Source organism: Gymnoscopelus braueri (genome assembly GCF_963280865.1).
Source record: "Gymnoscopelus braueri genome assembly, chromosome: 9".
Taxonomy (NCBI): Eukaryota; Metazoa; Chordata; class Actinopteri; order Myctophiformes; family Myctophidae; genus Gymnoscopelus; species Gymnoscopelus braueri.
This window is the reverse complement of record NC_137610.1, coordinates 30,324,108-30,340,411: the sequence shown is the minus strand read 5'-3', so window position 1 is coordinate 30,340,411 and position 16,304 is coordinate 30,324,108. Positions and strand designations below refer to the sequence as shown.

Here is a 16,304-nt window from a genome sequence, read left to right as displayed (position 1 = left end):
ACTCCTCAGGGTCAGGGCCTCGTGTTCATCCGCACGTGTTATGCCCTCCCAGTGAAACCACTATACTGTCAGGTGAAATGTTGCTCCATGAGGATATGTTGTCTACACCAGTGGAAATCACAGTAAGAAAATAATAGCCAGTACCTTCTGGCTTCTGGTACTTTTAATTCATGGCTGCACGGACAGCATACACAGACGCTTTTCGGCGTCATGCCTTCCTCAGCGTGCATCCATGAATGAAAAGTACCAGAAGGACTTCGGAGTGCTGGCTATTATTTTCTTACTGTGAATCTATGTGAGCCGCGCACCCGGCAAACTGCATTATACACAGACTGTCAGTGTGCTGGTTTTTGTTTTCTACCAGTGGAAATCAACCTGTGGACCGGGGCATTGCAAGTGGGCCCCCCAAATAATTGGCAAGACAATATGATTTTAATCATAATATAACGTTAATATTTTAATTAATTTAAAATTAATATTTTAATTGATATAAGCATGCACTGAAAATGCACGCGGCCCACCCATCTGACCACTGCCGTGTTAAGTGGTCAGATGGTTGGGCTGCGAATGCTTTCAGGATTTTCATGTGTGCCCTGATCCAGAAAAGGTTGAGAACCACTGGTCTGCACCTTCCACCTAGACTAAACAGTGGGGGTTGGCAGTGGCAGGCACTGAGACTATATACTTACTGTACATGGGGGGAATTAGCATAAATAAAAAAGATCAAACACAACTGATAAAAAACCTATACCGGTAACTAAGTACATTTGCAGTGAATGCATGTTCAAAAATGTGGATTTGTGCGAACATACCGTGTTGCAGACTGTAAATCAAAAGTCAAAATTCTGTTCACCTCACATGAGCTGAGAGTGCCATGTGTGTATAACCCCCCTCTGACTAACTAATTAGTGAGGCTTCTTTGAGCCCCACAGAAGACACATTAAGAAGGAACAATGGGCTTTTAGATGCCTGCTGGAACCACATTAAAGCGCTGTGCATATCACTTTGAGCTTTCATGATTGATTCTCTCCCCAACCCCCCCCCCCCCCTTTTGTTATTGCACATATGCCCAAATGCTAAGGATCCAGCATTTGCGCACACACACACGCTCGCACACACGCTCGCACACACACGCACACTCAAATACCTGCATATGCACATGTAGAAGAACTCATACATGTGTGCTCGCACACACACTCACAAACACATTTCCATACTAATAACTGTATTCCCTGGCTGCCGGCAGGAATTAGCCTAATGACAGTAAAATCCCCATTAAAGAAGCACCGTAGTGTGATTGGAAATTGTGCTGTAACATAATAATTAGCCCTACATCAGTGGTACAGTACCTGAAAAAAACAACAACACAAAAACAAAAACAACTTGAGTTGCATTGCCAATGTCATTTGTGAGTTTTTTCAAATTTGTGACTTAAGGTAAAGAACATATAAGCGGCTCCCAATGTTTTGCAGTTTACAAAATTCATACGTAATTCATACGTTTGACATGTGCTCCTCGCACATGTCTCCGCCAGGTCAGGTAGGTTATTGTGGGCCAGCTATGTTGATGGAATATGAAGAATCGGACAGATCCATCTTGATCACATGACTATAGAGGTAATGTGTGATTTTGAGTGATGTTTGGACAAAATCTGTAGGAGTAATATAAAAAAATTGTTTTACATAAGTCGGCCTCCTGGTGCCGCTATAAAAGGCAGATGTGAAAAATGCAAAGGTTTTTCCTTGGCCTCTAGGGAGGGCGCATACAAAGTTTTATGAAGATCGTGCAGTTACAGGTAAAAACTTCAATCGGCCTGTTATAGCGCCACCATGAGGCTGATTTGAACATTTTCAAAAGTTAACGGAAATCGCACTCTGCGTTCATGAGTTCAGGTATTTTGTTCAAAACGGAGCACTCCTGCAAACTTTGGAAGCCAATCTTAGCCAATCAGGATGGAATATGAAAAATCTGAAAGACAAGTTTCGTTTAATGAGTATGGGATACTACCGATTTGCGTGATGTTTGGACAAAATCTGTAGGAGTACTGTCAAGAGAATTGTTTTGCAAAAATCGGCCTCCTGGTGGCACTATAACAGGCCCATGTGAAGAATTTGGGGCAGAAGTTCTGCTCTGGCATCCAGGGAGTGTGTGTGCACAGTTTCACTGCGACCAAGCCAACGGTGCCGGAGATTAGCAGGTCACAGACAGACACACGGACGGACAGGACGGACGGACGGACAGGGTGCAAAACATAGTCTCTGCCACGCCTTCGGCCTGGTGGAGACAATAATAAGAATACAAAAAAGTTAGTTAATAGGACAACAATCAGGGATCTCCATAGTATATGGGCATAAAAGGGACAAGGACAGACAGATACAGAGATCTCCATATGTGGGCTTAAAAGGGACACAGACAAACAGACAGTTACAGAGATCTCCATATATGGGCACAAAAGGGACACAGGCAGACATACAGAGATTTCCATAAATGGGCACAAAAGGGACTCAGACAGAGATGGGTGCAATGGGTATTGCATAACCAGGTCGGGCATGAATTCCCAATTAGCATCGTTCCCGACGTTCCTGAGTAGACGGGCACTGGTCTAGTCTACCCTAAATGTGATTTCCAATCCAGATTGGAGTCGGGATGGTTTTATGCAGTCTGAACAAGGCTAAGGAATGTGATTCAATGTGTTTTTTTTTGCTGTTCAGACTTCATAAAAACAATGCAACTCCAATCTGGATAGGAGTTGCATGAACTATAGACAGTTCAGAAACCGGCCTACTGTACCAGTGACATCGGTAGGCAGGTTTGGTCATTTCATACAAGATTTCAAACTTTTTTACTGCTTCACGACACCCACGTTCGGGCCTTTGCAATATTGTAGAGATTTCCATTAAAAAATATATATTTTAGAGCATTTTCCTTAAACAATCTGGAGGCCTTTCACAGCATCCATGTTTGTTGATATTAGGTTGCTATGGTTACCTGATATTGCTGATCAGAGTATTTAGAGATCAGTCATCATGGACCATCATATTTGGACAAGACTGACATGGAACTCCATATTTGGGCATAGCTGACATCATAATGACATCAGAGTGTCGAAGCAAATGAGCTTAAAAACTGGACCACGCGATTGCCACAATTCATTTCAGCTCAGTATTGATACAGGTGCTGAGCTACTATCGCCCCTCTTATTTAGAATTCAGATTGCAGTTGGCTAATTCCCACTTAACCAACGTTTTTGTTTCCTATGAGAAGTTGTCAAGTTGCTAGAAGATCAAGTCAAAATGAATCCCAGTGCTCCCACAGCCTCCCTGTACGTTGGGGACCTGTATCAGGATGTGACCGAGGCTACACTTTTCGAGAAATTCAGCTCGGCCGGACCGATCCTCTCCATTCGGGTGTGTAGAGAAATGATCACACGGCGATCGCTCGGATATGCCTATGTGAACTTCCAGAAACCTGCTGACGCTGAGCGTGCAATGAACACAATGAACTTCACTATGATCAGGGGACGGCCTGTACGCATTATGTGGTCCCAGCGTGACTCCTCATTGAGAAAGAGTGGCATTGGCAACATTTTCATTAAGAACTTAGACAGGTCCATCGACAACAAGGCCCTGTACGACACCTTCTCTGCTTTTGGCGATATCTTGTCCAGCAAGGTGGTTTGTGATGAGAATGGCTCCAAAGGCTATGGCTTTGTGCATTTTCAGACTCCGGAGGCAGCTGAACGGGCCACTGAGAAAATGAATTGTATGCTGCTCAATGACCGGAAAGTGTTTGTGGGCCGCTTCAGATCTCGCAAAGAGCGCGAGGCTGAACTAAGTGCCCGAGCCAAGGTATTCACAAATGTCTACATTAAGAACTTTGGCGAGGATATGGATGAAGAGAAACTGCGGGAGGTCTTCAGTAAATATGGCAGTACAACGAGTGTTCGTATCATGAGGGATGACAGTGGCAAGTCAAAAGGCTTTGGCTTTGTGAGCTTTGAGAGGCACGAAGATAGTCAGAAGGCAGTGGATGACATGAATGGGAAAGAGCTGAATGGCAAGATGATCTTTGTGGCACGCGCCCAGAAGAAGGTGGAGCGACGAACTGAGCTCAAGCACAACTATGAACAAATAAAAGAGGGCCGCATGACTCGCTACCAGGGTGCCAATCTGTATGTGAAAAATCTAGATGACAGCATTGATGACGAACGCCTTTGCAAGGAATTCACACCCTTTGGCACCATCACCAGCGCTAGGGTCATGATGGATGGTGGGCGCAGCAGAGGCTTTGGCTTTGTCTGCTTCTCGTCTCCGGAGGAGGCCACCAAAGCACTGACAGACATGAAGGGGCGCATCATGGGCACCAAGCCTGTGTACGTGGCCCTGGCTCAGCGGAAGGAGGAGCGCCAGGTTTACATAGCTAACCAGTACAACCAGCGCAACAACATGTGCGCAGTACCCAACCCAGTCATCAATCCCTACCAGCCAGTCCACTTCGTAGCCTTACCCCAAGCCCAGAATTGTGCCGCCCATCCAGCCACTGGCCAGATGGCCCAGCTCTGCCTCACTCCAAGGCCGGCCACCAGAGAGGTGCAGCCTCACTTCCAAAACATGCCAGGTGCCATGTGTCCCTTGACCCCACACCCTCAGACCTTTACCCAAAATGCAGGAGTTCCCAAAACTTTTTGGCTCACAAAATGAGTCGCAGAGTGGCTGTACAGCCACCGCCTCCTTTACCACCAGACAAAGGAGGCTGTGACCAATGTAACAGGTGTCCATCCCAAGCGTCTAAACCCAAAGGAAGGGAACCCTTGAGACCAGCTTCACCGATGGGGGGATGAGGGCTTAAACAATGAAAAACATATACATGTATACATAACAATACAGCAAAAAGTAAAATGTTTAAAAAATATGTAAAAAAACGAAATCCAACCAGAGACCTAGGGCTTGTTAATATAAAAGAGAAAAAAAAGAAAAAAAATTAATAATAATAAATATATATATATAATAAAAAATATATATATATAATAAATAAATATATATATATATATATATATATATATATATATATATATATATATATATATATATATATATATATATATATATATATATAATGGATTTCTGACATCATAATGATCATCATTCAATTTCTAGCATTGTGTTGTAGGTCAAATGGACACTGACACACTGGTGTTTCTGGTGTAACAATGATGTTATATGACCATGTCAGTCATCTCCAAATGTGGACATCCAGTATATAAAATCAGTCTAAAGGAGCACTTCACCCATTTTCAACCTTACCGTTGGTCGGTAAGGTTGAGGTTCCCGGCATTTACCCAAAATGCAGGAGTTCCCAAAACCCTTTGGCTCACAAAATGAGTCGCAGAGTGGCTGTACAGCCACTGCCTCCTTTACCACCAGACAAAGGAGGCTGTGATTAATGTAACAGGTGTCCATCCCAAGCGTCTAAACCCAAAGGAAGGGAACCCTTGAGACCAGCTTCACCGATGGGGGGATGAGGGCTTAAACAATGAAAAACATGAAAATACAGCAATAAGTAAAATGTTAAAAAAATTAAAAAGGTTCTCCTCGGAGCACTGCCAGACCCCTAGTGGTTGAAGATCAAAGCACTACGTCAGGCGAAGCTTGGCTAATCAAGGGGATAGGTAGGAAAAGAGGGACACAGGTATGGGAAAAATGACACAGGTATGGGAAAAATGAGTAGGAAAAGAGGGACAGACCGACAAAGCCTCATGTAGGCCGACCCCCTGGGTCTGGCAAATATATAAAAACAAAATCGAACCAGAGACCTAGGCTAGGTCTTGTTAATATAAATGAAGAAAAAAAAAAGAAATATATATATATAAAAAAAAGAAAGAAAAAAAAGAATATATATATATATATCTTACTACTATATAATTGACAAAAGCTCCGAAAGTTTGTGCGGGATTCGCAAGCACAGGATCACTCCACATGCCTCCAAGACCCGCCACAGAGCTATGGCTATGTTTTAGGCATCTTACCCCACCTCGATCAGTGATCAGACTCTCGGCTTAATTGATTCTCTGATTTGCCTATCAGACCCTCAGGTTGCCATAGCAACCAGATACAGGAAGTCTGACCTCTTTATCACATGACCGAGGTTGGGAGGTTGGGACTAGAGGTTAGGGCCGCAAAGCGGGGAGGGAGGAGAGGAGAGGAGCCGAGAGGAGAGGCCAGAGGGGCCGGACTTCGCATGACGTGTGTGCAGAGTGACTAGGCCAGTGCTGTCTGGACGGATCGGGCCTAGATGTGAGGGCCGCGAAGCGGCCCTGACATCTAGTATATATATATATATATATATATATATAATTTCCTGTGACATTGCTTTTCTTAAATAAAACCAACAAAAAAGGACAGTCAGGATCCAGTAGTAATGGATTTCTGACATCATAGTGATCATCATTCAATTTCTAGCATTGTGTTGTAGGTAAAATGGACACTGACACACTGGTGTTTCTGGTGTAACAATAAAAAAAATAAAAAAATAATTATATATATATATATATATATATATATATATATATATATATATCTTATCTTACTATCTTACTACTATATAATTGACAAAAGCTCCGAAAGTTCGTGCGGGATTCGCAAGCACAGGATCACTCCACATGCCTCCAAGACCCGCCACAGACTGTTGATCAGAGCTCTGGCTATGTTTTTGGCTCCTCACCCCACCTCGATCAGTGATCAGACTCTCGGCTTGATTGATTTTGCGATTTGCCTATCAGACCCTCAGCCTGATCTGGCAGGTTGCCATAGCAACCAGATACAGGAAGTCTGACCTCCTTACCACATGACCACGGTTGGGAGGTTGGGACTAGAGGTTAGGGCCGCAAAGCAAAGCGGGGAGGGAGGAGAGGAGAGGGGAGAGGCCAGAGGGGACGGACTTCGCATGATGTGTGTGCAGAGTGACTATAGGCCAGTGCTGTCTGGACCAACCTCGGATCGTGCCTAGATGGTCTGCCTTCAGCCTTTCACTTCCGGTGGTGCGACTATGTTTTCATTCCCACTAACAATATTTCTACACGGAACACTAACACCACTTCTCCCAGAGAACATGGATCGTTTTGGTTATAAGCCCACTTGTTTCTATGATGAAAGAGCAAGTTAAAATGTGAATATCTTTCTGTGGTTTTGTCTGCTCCGAGGACGCTATTGTTAAATGAGTTTCGGTTTGTCAGGGCCGCAAAGCCTGTGACATTGCTTTTCTTAAATAAAACCAACAAAAAAGGACAGGCAGGATCCAGTAGTAATGGATTTCTGACATCATAGTGATCATCATTCAATTTCTAGCATTGTGTTGTAGGTCAAATGGACACTGACACACTGGTGTTTCTGGTGTAACAATGATGTTATATGACCATATATGTGACTGTTATATGTCAGTCATCTCCAAATGTGGACATCCAGTATATCAAATCTAAAGGAGCAATTCACCCATTTTCAACCTTACCGTTGGTCGGTAAGGTTGAAAATGGGTCGGCTATGGACAAACCTGCCTACCACTTATATCATCAATCATCAATGGGGATTCCAAGCTAATAGAAACTACAGTCTTGCTGAAATAGAAGCCATTGTTCTTGCAGCCATTGTTCTCGCATTAATAAAAAAAATGAAGTTTGAAATCTTTTACAGAACTTACCTTACCGATTATGTCAGCGTGTAGACAGACATGGTGAAGGTACCATCTTCTAATGAGCATTAGTATGAACCGACTATGATATATATGATGATATGATGATATGTATGGAAAAATTACATGAACAGGTTGAAAAAGGGTGAATTGGTCCTTAAAAAAAAAATCAAAAAATATATTACATGAAAAAGAAGTGTGCTATTTAGGGGTTCTTGCGAGTAAGTTGGCCTACTCGCAAGAAATATGGCGCTGATCGGTACAGTAGTTTTGCTCCACAGTCCACTGTGCTTTGCTGGATGGTGCTTTGCATTGCGCCGCCACTTTCATCTGCTTCCCTCACCACACATCTCTTACTTTCTGTTCCATTGCGCACGCTGCCACTTATATTACCAACGTGGCACAAACAAAGCGAGGCCAATTAGTTAAGCTGACGGGGTGGGGTGGCCAATCAAGGACTTAAATTGACTATGCTTGCGTTGCTAGGCGTTGTAGATCGTCAATTTTCTACATTTTTGCCTCACTTATTTGACATTTTGGACAATGTTTGTCCAGTTGTTATAGTATAGTTGTGTTGATTACTTTTGATGCAGTTATGGTTCTTATTCTTTTTTTTTTAAGGTATTAGAAAGGTCTTACAAGTCCTTAAATTGTCACTTCACTGTTATCTGGGGACCAAATCATGTGGGACCCCCCTGGGGGTCTCGACCCACAGGTTGAGAACCACGTGTGTCTGTCTATGCGTGGCTCTTCTCAGAAAATACACTACTACTACTATACTGATCATCAGATACTACTGTCGTATACTACAGTATGCGTTGTGTAAGGGTCATTGGAGGCTTTGAAGGCTGAAAATGTTGTCTCCTCTGTAATGCTGTGATTCTTGTGTCTCTAGATAACGAGGAACTACACTTTCCTGGACTATATTCTGGGAGGATGCCAACTCATGTTCACTGTAAGAATTACAATGTCTTTCACCACCACTATTATGTATGCTGTATCTCTCCCTTACAATTGAGTACCTCACTTTTTATCATCTTTCTCGGTCTCACCCTCTCTCTCTCTCCCTCTCTCTCATGCGTGAACGCACGCACGCACGCACGCACGCACGCACGCACGCACGCACGCACGCACGCACGCACGCACGCACGCACGCACGCACGCACGCACGCACGCACGCACGCACGCACGCACGCACGCACGCACGCACGCACGCACGCACGCACGCACGCACACACACACACACACACACACACACACACGTATAGACCTTCTCAGTTCTGTAGACTGGACATGTGTACATATACCATGAGCCTGCATGTGAAATGTTAGGCAGTTGTCTGGCTTACTCAATGATTTGGTGAAATGTTCCTAAGCCAGTCTGTTTTCCTGCACTTCTACTGTGCCCCCCCCCACATACACACACACACACACACGCACGCACGCACACACACACACACACACACACACACACACACACACACACACACACACACACACACACACACACACACACACACACACACACACACACACACACACACACACACACACACACACACACACACTCCTCATTACCACCGTCAATGATGACATACATGTTTCCACATGCTTAAAAACAAGGTCTAAAAATAAGGTTCCATCCTTGTGTTCATCATCATCCATATTTCTATTTCCGTGGGGGGTACGACAGGATGGCAGCCATTTACATACGGAGAATAACGATAAAGAAGAAAGGGATTTGGTTGGGGGGTAATTGAGGAAAAGGGAATGAATGGATGTGGATATACTGAAACATGGAAATAGAGAGGGATATCTGTACTAAAGACATAAAAAAAGACAAACAGACAAAGAAAAAGACAATAAACTAGAAAATGTGCTCCTCGGAGCACAAGTCTCCGCCAGCAGACTATAGCAATTATATTATCATAGCAATAACTAATGAGATACAGTAGAGTAAAAGATATATACTGTAGTTAAATAAAAAGGTGTATGTTAAAGAAATATTTATTTAAAAAAAAATGATTTAAAAATCATATTTTGTCTTCTAATGTTTAAAAATATGTTTCTTTTTTTCCTTTCGATGTTCTCTTCAGACTCTTCTACTTTTTCTTCCAGAGATTGTAGCAATCTTTGCTGTGTCATATTGTAAGCATTCATGGCTAGTCTTCGTCTTTTGTCATTTAGCGATTTTTTGTCTCTGATTAATTTCATTCTTTCTTTATGATTCTTAGCTCTGTTTAATTGAAGCAATGCTCTGTTTACATTGAAGCAATCTATCATATGGGAGTCGTCATAATTGACTGGTTTGTTCAAATACTTGTGTCTTCTTCATCTTCATTGTCTTGAACAGTTTCAGCAGTTGATTGGTGTGTTTGATCAGCTTTGGCCTTCTGCGCCTTTGTTTGACCAATGTTAGGTGTTCTCAGAGGGACACACACACGCACGGACGGGTGATTTGGACTAGAAGATACTGTTCCAATCAAGACTGATTGATCCTGTCTTACCTCGCTTCAAAAACGTAAACGTTTTTTTGAAGTGACACACCTATTTATAGAATTGTATTTCGTCATGCATTCCTCTAGCCAATCAAAGGCATTGGTGTCAACATATTAATACGTATTAAGATTTCGGTCTTGTTGTGGGATCAATTCAACTCTAGTCCTCTTCTGTGTTACTGTTGTAGATGAGTATGCTTTCTTAGCTTTGGCCTTCTGCGCCTTTGCTTGACCAATGTCAGGTGTTCTCAAAGGGACACACACACACGCACGGACGGGTGATTTGGACTAGAAGATACTGTTCCAATCAAGACTGATTGATCCTGTCTTACCTCGCTTCAAAAACGTAAACGGCTTTTTGAAGTGACACACCTTTTTATTATAGGATTGTATTTCGTCATGCGTCCCTCTAGCCAATCAGAGACATTGATGTCAACATATTGACACGTATTAAGAGTTCGGCTTTGTTGTGGGATCATTTCAACTCTAGTCCTCTTCTACGTTACAATTGTAGATGAGTATGCTTTCTTAGCTTTGGCCTTCTGCGCCTTTGCTTGACCAATGTTAGGTGTTCTCAGAGGGAAACACACACGCACAGACGGGTGACTTGGACTTACTGAAGGTACTGTTCCAATCAAGTCTGATTGATCCTGTTTTACCTCACTTCAAAAAGTAAGGGCTTTTTGAAGTGACACACCTATTTATAGAATTTTATTTCGTCACGCGTCCCTCTAGCCAATCAGAGGCATTGGTGTCAACAAATTGACACGTGTCACGTGGAGCTTGCCCAATGTTAGCTTGGCTAACAATGTTTGCTCACACAAAGCGAAAACATATTCTCCACCTTCGGCGGAGACAACAAAGCGAAAACATATTCTCCACCTTCGGCGGAGACAATAAAGGTATGTTTGAGAGAGAGAGAGAGAGAGAGAGGGAGAGGGAGAGGGAGAGGGGGGGGGGGAGAGGGAGAGGGGTGGGAGAGAGAGAGAGTGTTTGAGAAAGCAATAGAGGAAATCATCATTATGCTATTTTGGTCCCTCTGGAAAAACTATCCTTTTGTGTCCCTAGTGATGTCATACCTTTGTGTCCATATAAATGGGCAGGCATGATTTGATTGTTGACTGCAAATACACACACACACACACACACACACACACACACACACACACACACACACACACACACACACACACACACACACACACACACACACACACACACACACACACACACACACACACACATTATCAGTAATGCGTCACTCATCCACTTCAAGACATTGCTAGAAACAGGACGGAGATTCCTCTGCTGTTGTGACAAATGTGTTGTGTTTGTTCTTGGAGACGGTGATGACATTTACTGTTCACTGGTTCTTCCGTGGTTTGGGGGGTGGTCCTCCTGGTCTAAGGCCTCCATTGTGTACGGATGAAATATTCTTGTGCCGAGGCACACCGCCTGCTTCAGTAACTCTGCAGGGATGTTGTCACTATGGTGTTGTTACAGATGGACACACACACACACACACGCACGCACACACACACACACACACACACACACACACACACACACACACACACACACACACACACACACACACACACACACACACACAGACAGATTGCTCTTTGTGTCCGTCCATTTTTACCCTCTCATCTTGGTGTCAGAAATGACACTTTAAAGCAAATAGAACATTAGCGTTGCCATAGTTACGCGTTGTGCTGTCGAGGATGGTATGTGTGTGCCACAGTGACAGAAGCAGACACATAAAGATGCTAAAGAGAGCGACAGAGAGCGACATTATGTGAGAAGGAAAAGAGCACATTGAATTCTTCCTGTCACTGAACCACTGGCACATGCAGTGGTGGACAAAGTATATACTCAAATAAATAAATACTAGTATAGTAAAGTATTCAAAAGTACAAATTATGAAGTACATTTTCTTTTTTATATCAATGCATTGCTGTATTGAAATTTAGTGCATTTCAAAAAGATATATATGTTTATTTAAATATAGCTTGCCTGCTTGCTCAGCAGAGAAATTAAATGTTGACCTTCGGTTCAAAAGTGTCAAGCCAGAAACAGGGTTGTGTCAAAGGTTCGTATCCAACCTAGACACAGAATCTCAATGTCTCAATAGAAGAGCCGGGGGACCAAAAACAACCACCCCAATTGTATGAGTTATATTGACATACTACAGATTGGACAAAATAAAATTTTATACAACTAAAATAAGTTACGTAATACAGGTTTAAGTTTATCATTACATCCACCCACTAAGCAGGTTAGTGGGTGGTGGGGCATAACTGAAAGAGATACAGTACTTGCACTGGGTGTAATAAATGAAGTAGGCACCTTTGCAGTTGTCATTATAACAGTACTCTGCATTAAAAGTTGCATTTACATTCATGTTCCTCAATATTGACCAGATTTGAATTTAGATTCCATAGAATCCCCTTTTCGACAGATTTATACCTTAATATCTAACTGAAAATGCCTCCAATCAAGTACACAGACTATATCATATAAGGGATTGTATTTTAATTATATATATGCTTTAATAATAATGGATTTCACTGAAAAAAATATGATAATTATAAAATAACTTTAATTATACCATACTTTTGCTAGCTGTAGTTACTGCAAACAACCTTTAAATCCAATCCAATTCACTTTATTTATAGAGCACAATTTAAAACAGTATTGAACCAAAGTGCTGTACACTCAGTAACAAAAAATTCAAAAAATACCAAGAGCAAAAACAATACACAATACACAATAAACATGACAATATATAGACAACATCCTAACCATCAACCTGAAACCAACAATGTTAACTTCCTACCTAGAAGTGCAACCTAAATATGAAGTTTCTTTGGTATGGAAAAACAAGTTGTGTGATATGACTAGTTCAGACAGCCATGCAGAGATTATAAGTAGTTAAAAACATCCTTTAAATGCAGCTGAATGTCAAATGCAGATGGAAGCATGAAGCCTGTTCTTCTGTGTGCTCTACTTTATGCTAATGCTTCCGCACTAGTGGGCCGGGACCCAAAAGTGAATGTTCTGACAAGGTTGCAGACAAAAATAACACTAATAGAGGAATATTGTGTTATTATGTCGTGCCCTGACTTTACACAGAGTCCAACATTTCTCTCCTGATGCAGCCACAGCCATGACCACAATTCCAGGTGAATCAACTGATTTGTCAAAAGTAAAAATGTGGTTATGCAGATCAACTATTACCCGAAATATTTAACACAATTTGGGTCTCTTTTCTCGATACTCTGCCTTCAATAACTCCTCTTGGTTGAGGTTATAAAGTTGCTGTTACTGCGAAGGTTGTTGTAGTCAATGTTGTTTATTGTGCCATTCTGGGGTGGGGGGAGGGCTTGGAGGGGAGGGTTGTTTTTTGTCTTTTTGCATTCGTTTTTGTCTTTTTGCATTCGTTTTTCTATTGTCTTTTTCCTTTGACTTTTTCTTGCTTTGGTGTGTAAAAAAGGAAATGGATGGATGTACTTTGTACACTGTCAAAAAAGAAAGTGCAACTATTCAGTTTCACAGCGTGGCTCAGAAGCTAGTGTGGCCACTTGGGAATCGGAAGGTTCTCAGTTCGACCCGTGACTCCTCCTGGCTTAGTGTCGAAGTGTCCTTGAGCAAGACACTTTAACCCTAACTGCTCCCGAAGAGGTTGGTGCTTTGCATGGTTGCCTCCACCATTGGTGTGTGAATGGGTGAATGTAAAGCACATTGTAAAGCGCTTTGGATAAAGGTGCTGTATAAATGCACCATTTACTATTTATAACCTGTGAACTAAGATTTTTTCTGAAAAAAACATACAGCTTAAAGAAAAACACAAACGTGAGTGTCTGAGGTGCAGGGTACCTGTGGCATTTTGTCCGGCTTGTTTAAGAGGAACGAGAGCTGTTGCCTTTGCTGGAACTTCTGGTTCTGAGTAGTAGTGGTATTGAGATAAGCAGTTTAAGCCAGAATGGAGCACTCTTGAATCCCTGCTGATTTCCCCTCAGGTTCAGTTAATCTTGTGGCTTTTGTCGCAGACCTGCAGATCTTTCCTCATTGCTCAAACATGCAAATAAATGTGCACAGTGCCATCTTCATACATGCAGTTCCTCCCCCCTGCTGCTAACTCTGGTTTATAGACACGCATGCACGTACGCACGCACGCGCGCGCACACACACACACACACACACACACACACACACACACACACACACACACACACACACACACACACACACACACACACACACACACACACACACACACACACACACACACACACACTCACACACGGGCAACATCTTCCTCACTCTTTCTCTCTTGCTTCTCCTCCACTTTCATACTATGACCAACCAAAAGGCACTTGCCAAGATGCACTCGCACACAATCTTTCTTTTGCAGGAACTCTCCTGCTACTACACTCTGACCAAGACATCTGCATGTTGTGCACATAACCAAACATGCACAAATAACTCCTGCTTACATGCACTGACCCATTTACACATGCACATGCACGCACAATCTCACACATACTGTATACACACACACACACACACACACACACACACACACACACACACACACACACACACACACACACACACACACACACACACACACACTCACACACACTCACTCATATACAGGGAGAGCAGTTCTACGGTGTTCAATCAGACTTAGTATGGCTCTAATCCTAATCTCTGCACAGGGAAAGACTTCCCTGGAGGCGGTGGGAGGGAGAGAACGTACGCGCCCCTGTTCTACACACTGTAACACAAAGAGACAGCATCCTGCTGCTGATGATGGGATGTTTGTGGAAGAAAAATAAATGCTACAGTATTTTGCATATGTGTGTGTTAGATGCCGCTTTAGCCTAGCTGGTTCTATGGAGTTTTGAGGAGAGCAGACCATGGGGTTTCTGGTGGGTGGCTCAGAAGGAAAAAAACGCTCATTAAGGTTTGACCGTTTTGGTAGATATGCAGCAGTAAAGTAAAGAGTGAGGGGCTGTGCACCTGCTCTTGCATTGTAGGTACCACGGTCTCTGTATATGTCTCTTTTTTTAAATATATATTTTAGTTTGGGAAAATTATAAGTACATAGTTACAGGTGTACTTTTTTGCTTTTTTCCCCTTTATTCCCCGGTAAGGATTAGGCCTGACCTCCACTAGTCACTGTTAATAATTGAGGGCATTTTGCTGATATTCTTATTCATAATGACTTACTGTGAGTAAACGTGTAGCCTCTTGAACCACTACTAGACCAATGCTGCCACCATCATTCTAACGGAATTTACATGTGGCATCCAGTTGCATAAGATGCTCTTTTATTTTTCTTTATTTAAGTGGACACTATTTAATAGAGATGTAAGGGGGGGGGTGTAAGTGATTAAATTGCTCGCACTTTATCATGACAGGTTGTGAGCTTGTAGATCGGCTATCTTTGGTGCGGGACACAGTGCACATCAGGCATTAACGGAAATACTAAATGGCATAGAAAAATGTCCATTTCAAACACTGAGCTATTTGTTTCTATCCCTCTAGGTCGGTATAGACTTCACTGCATCCAATGGAAACCCTCGGGAGCCCTTCTCTCTCCACTACATCAATCCACTGGGCAGCAATGAGTATCTGGCAGCCATCTTGGCTGTGGGACAAATAATACAGGACTACGACACGTGAGTACCTACAGTATAAAGTTGCCATTTTGGCTGGAATCCCTGTTGAAGAAGAACACATCAAAAACAAGTTGGCCATCATCTTGGCCATGTGCCAAATTATGGCTAGATCAATACATCAGCACTAATTGGATGTATTGATATATAATAAAATGTCTCTTTTGGGTCTCGAGCTAAAAAACATTGCTCTCTTCATCACTTTACCAGCTGTTGCTCCGTAATGTGTGTGAATACACAGTACAGTATCTCACTGCAAAACTAAATGTAACACCATTGTTTTTGTTTACTGTCAACATCCGTTACTGACATAATGGTCAAAATAACCTTCCAATCTGTTGCCATGGTTTCCTCCTCAGCGACAAAATGTTTCCTGCTCTGGGATTTGGAGCCCAACTCCCGCCAGACTGGAAGGTGTGTGTGTGTGTGTGTG

At 42.6% G+C, this 16,304-nt stretch overlaps 2 protein-coding genes across 3 annotated transcripts in view; both read left to right on the top strand.

The window, feature by feature from the left end:
• The window catches only part of cpne2 (copine II), a 55,373-nt gene that overhangs the window by 26,045 nt on the left and 13,024 nt on the right, over nt 1–16,304 (top strand). For both annotated transcript variants that reach the window (XM_080437927.1, XM_080437926.1), the window contains exons 10-12: nt 8,579–8,638; nt 15,741–15,874; nt 16,231–16,285. In XM_080437927.1, coding sequence (XP_080294053.1) covers nt 8,579–8,638; nt 15,741–15,874; nt 16,231–16,285 — 249 coding nt within the window. The remainder of the gene's footprint in view (nt 1–8,578; nt 8,639–15,740; nt 15,875–16,230; nt 16,286–16,304) is intronic.
• LOC308091570 (polyadenylate-binding protein 1-A-like) lies at nt 3,294–4,700 on the top strand (the record flags this gene model as incomplete). The annotated part of the gene is made up of 1 exon (XM_080437233.1): nt 3,294–4,700. The coding sequence occupies one exon, from the start codon at nt 3,294–3,296 to the stop codon at nt 4,698–4,700; it is 1,407 nt and encodes a 468-aa protein (XP_080293359.1).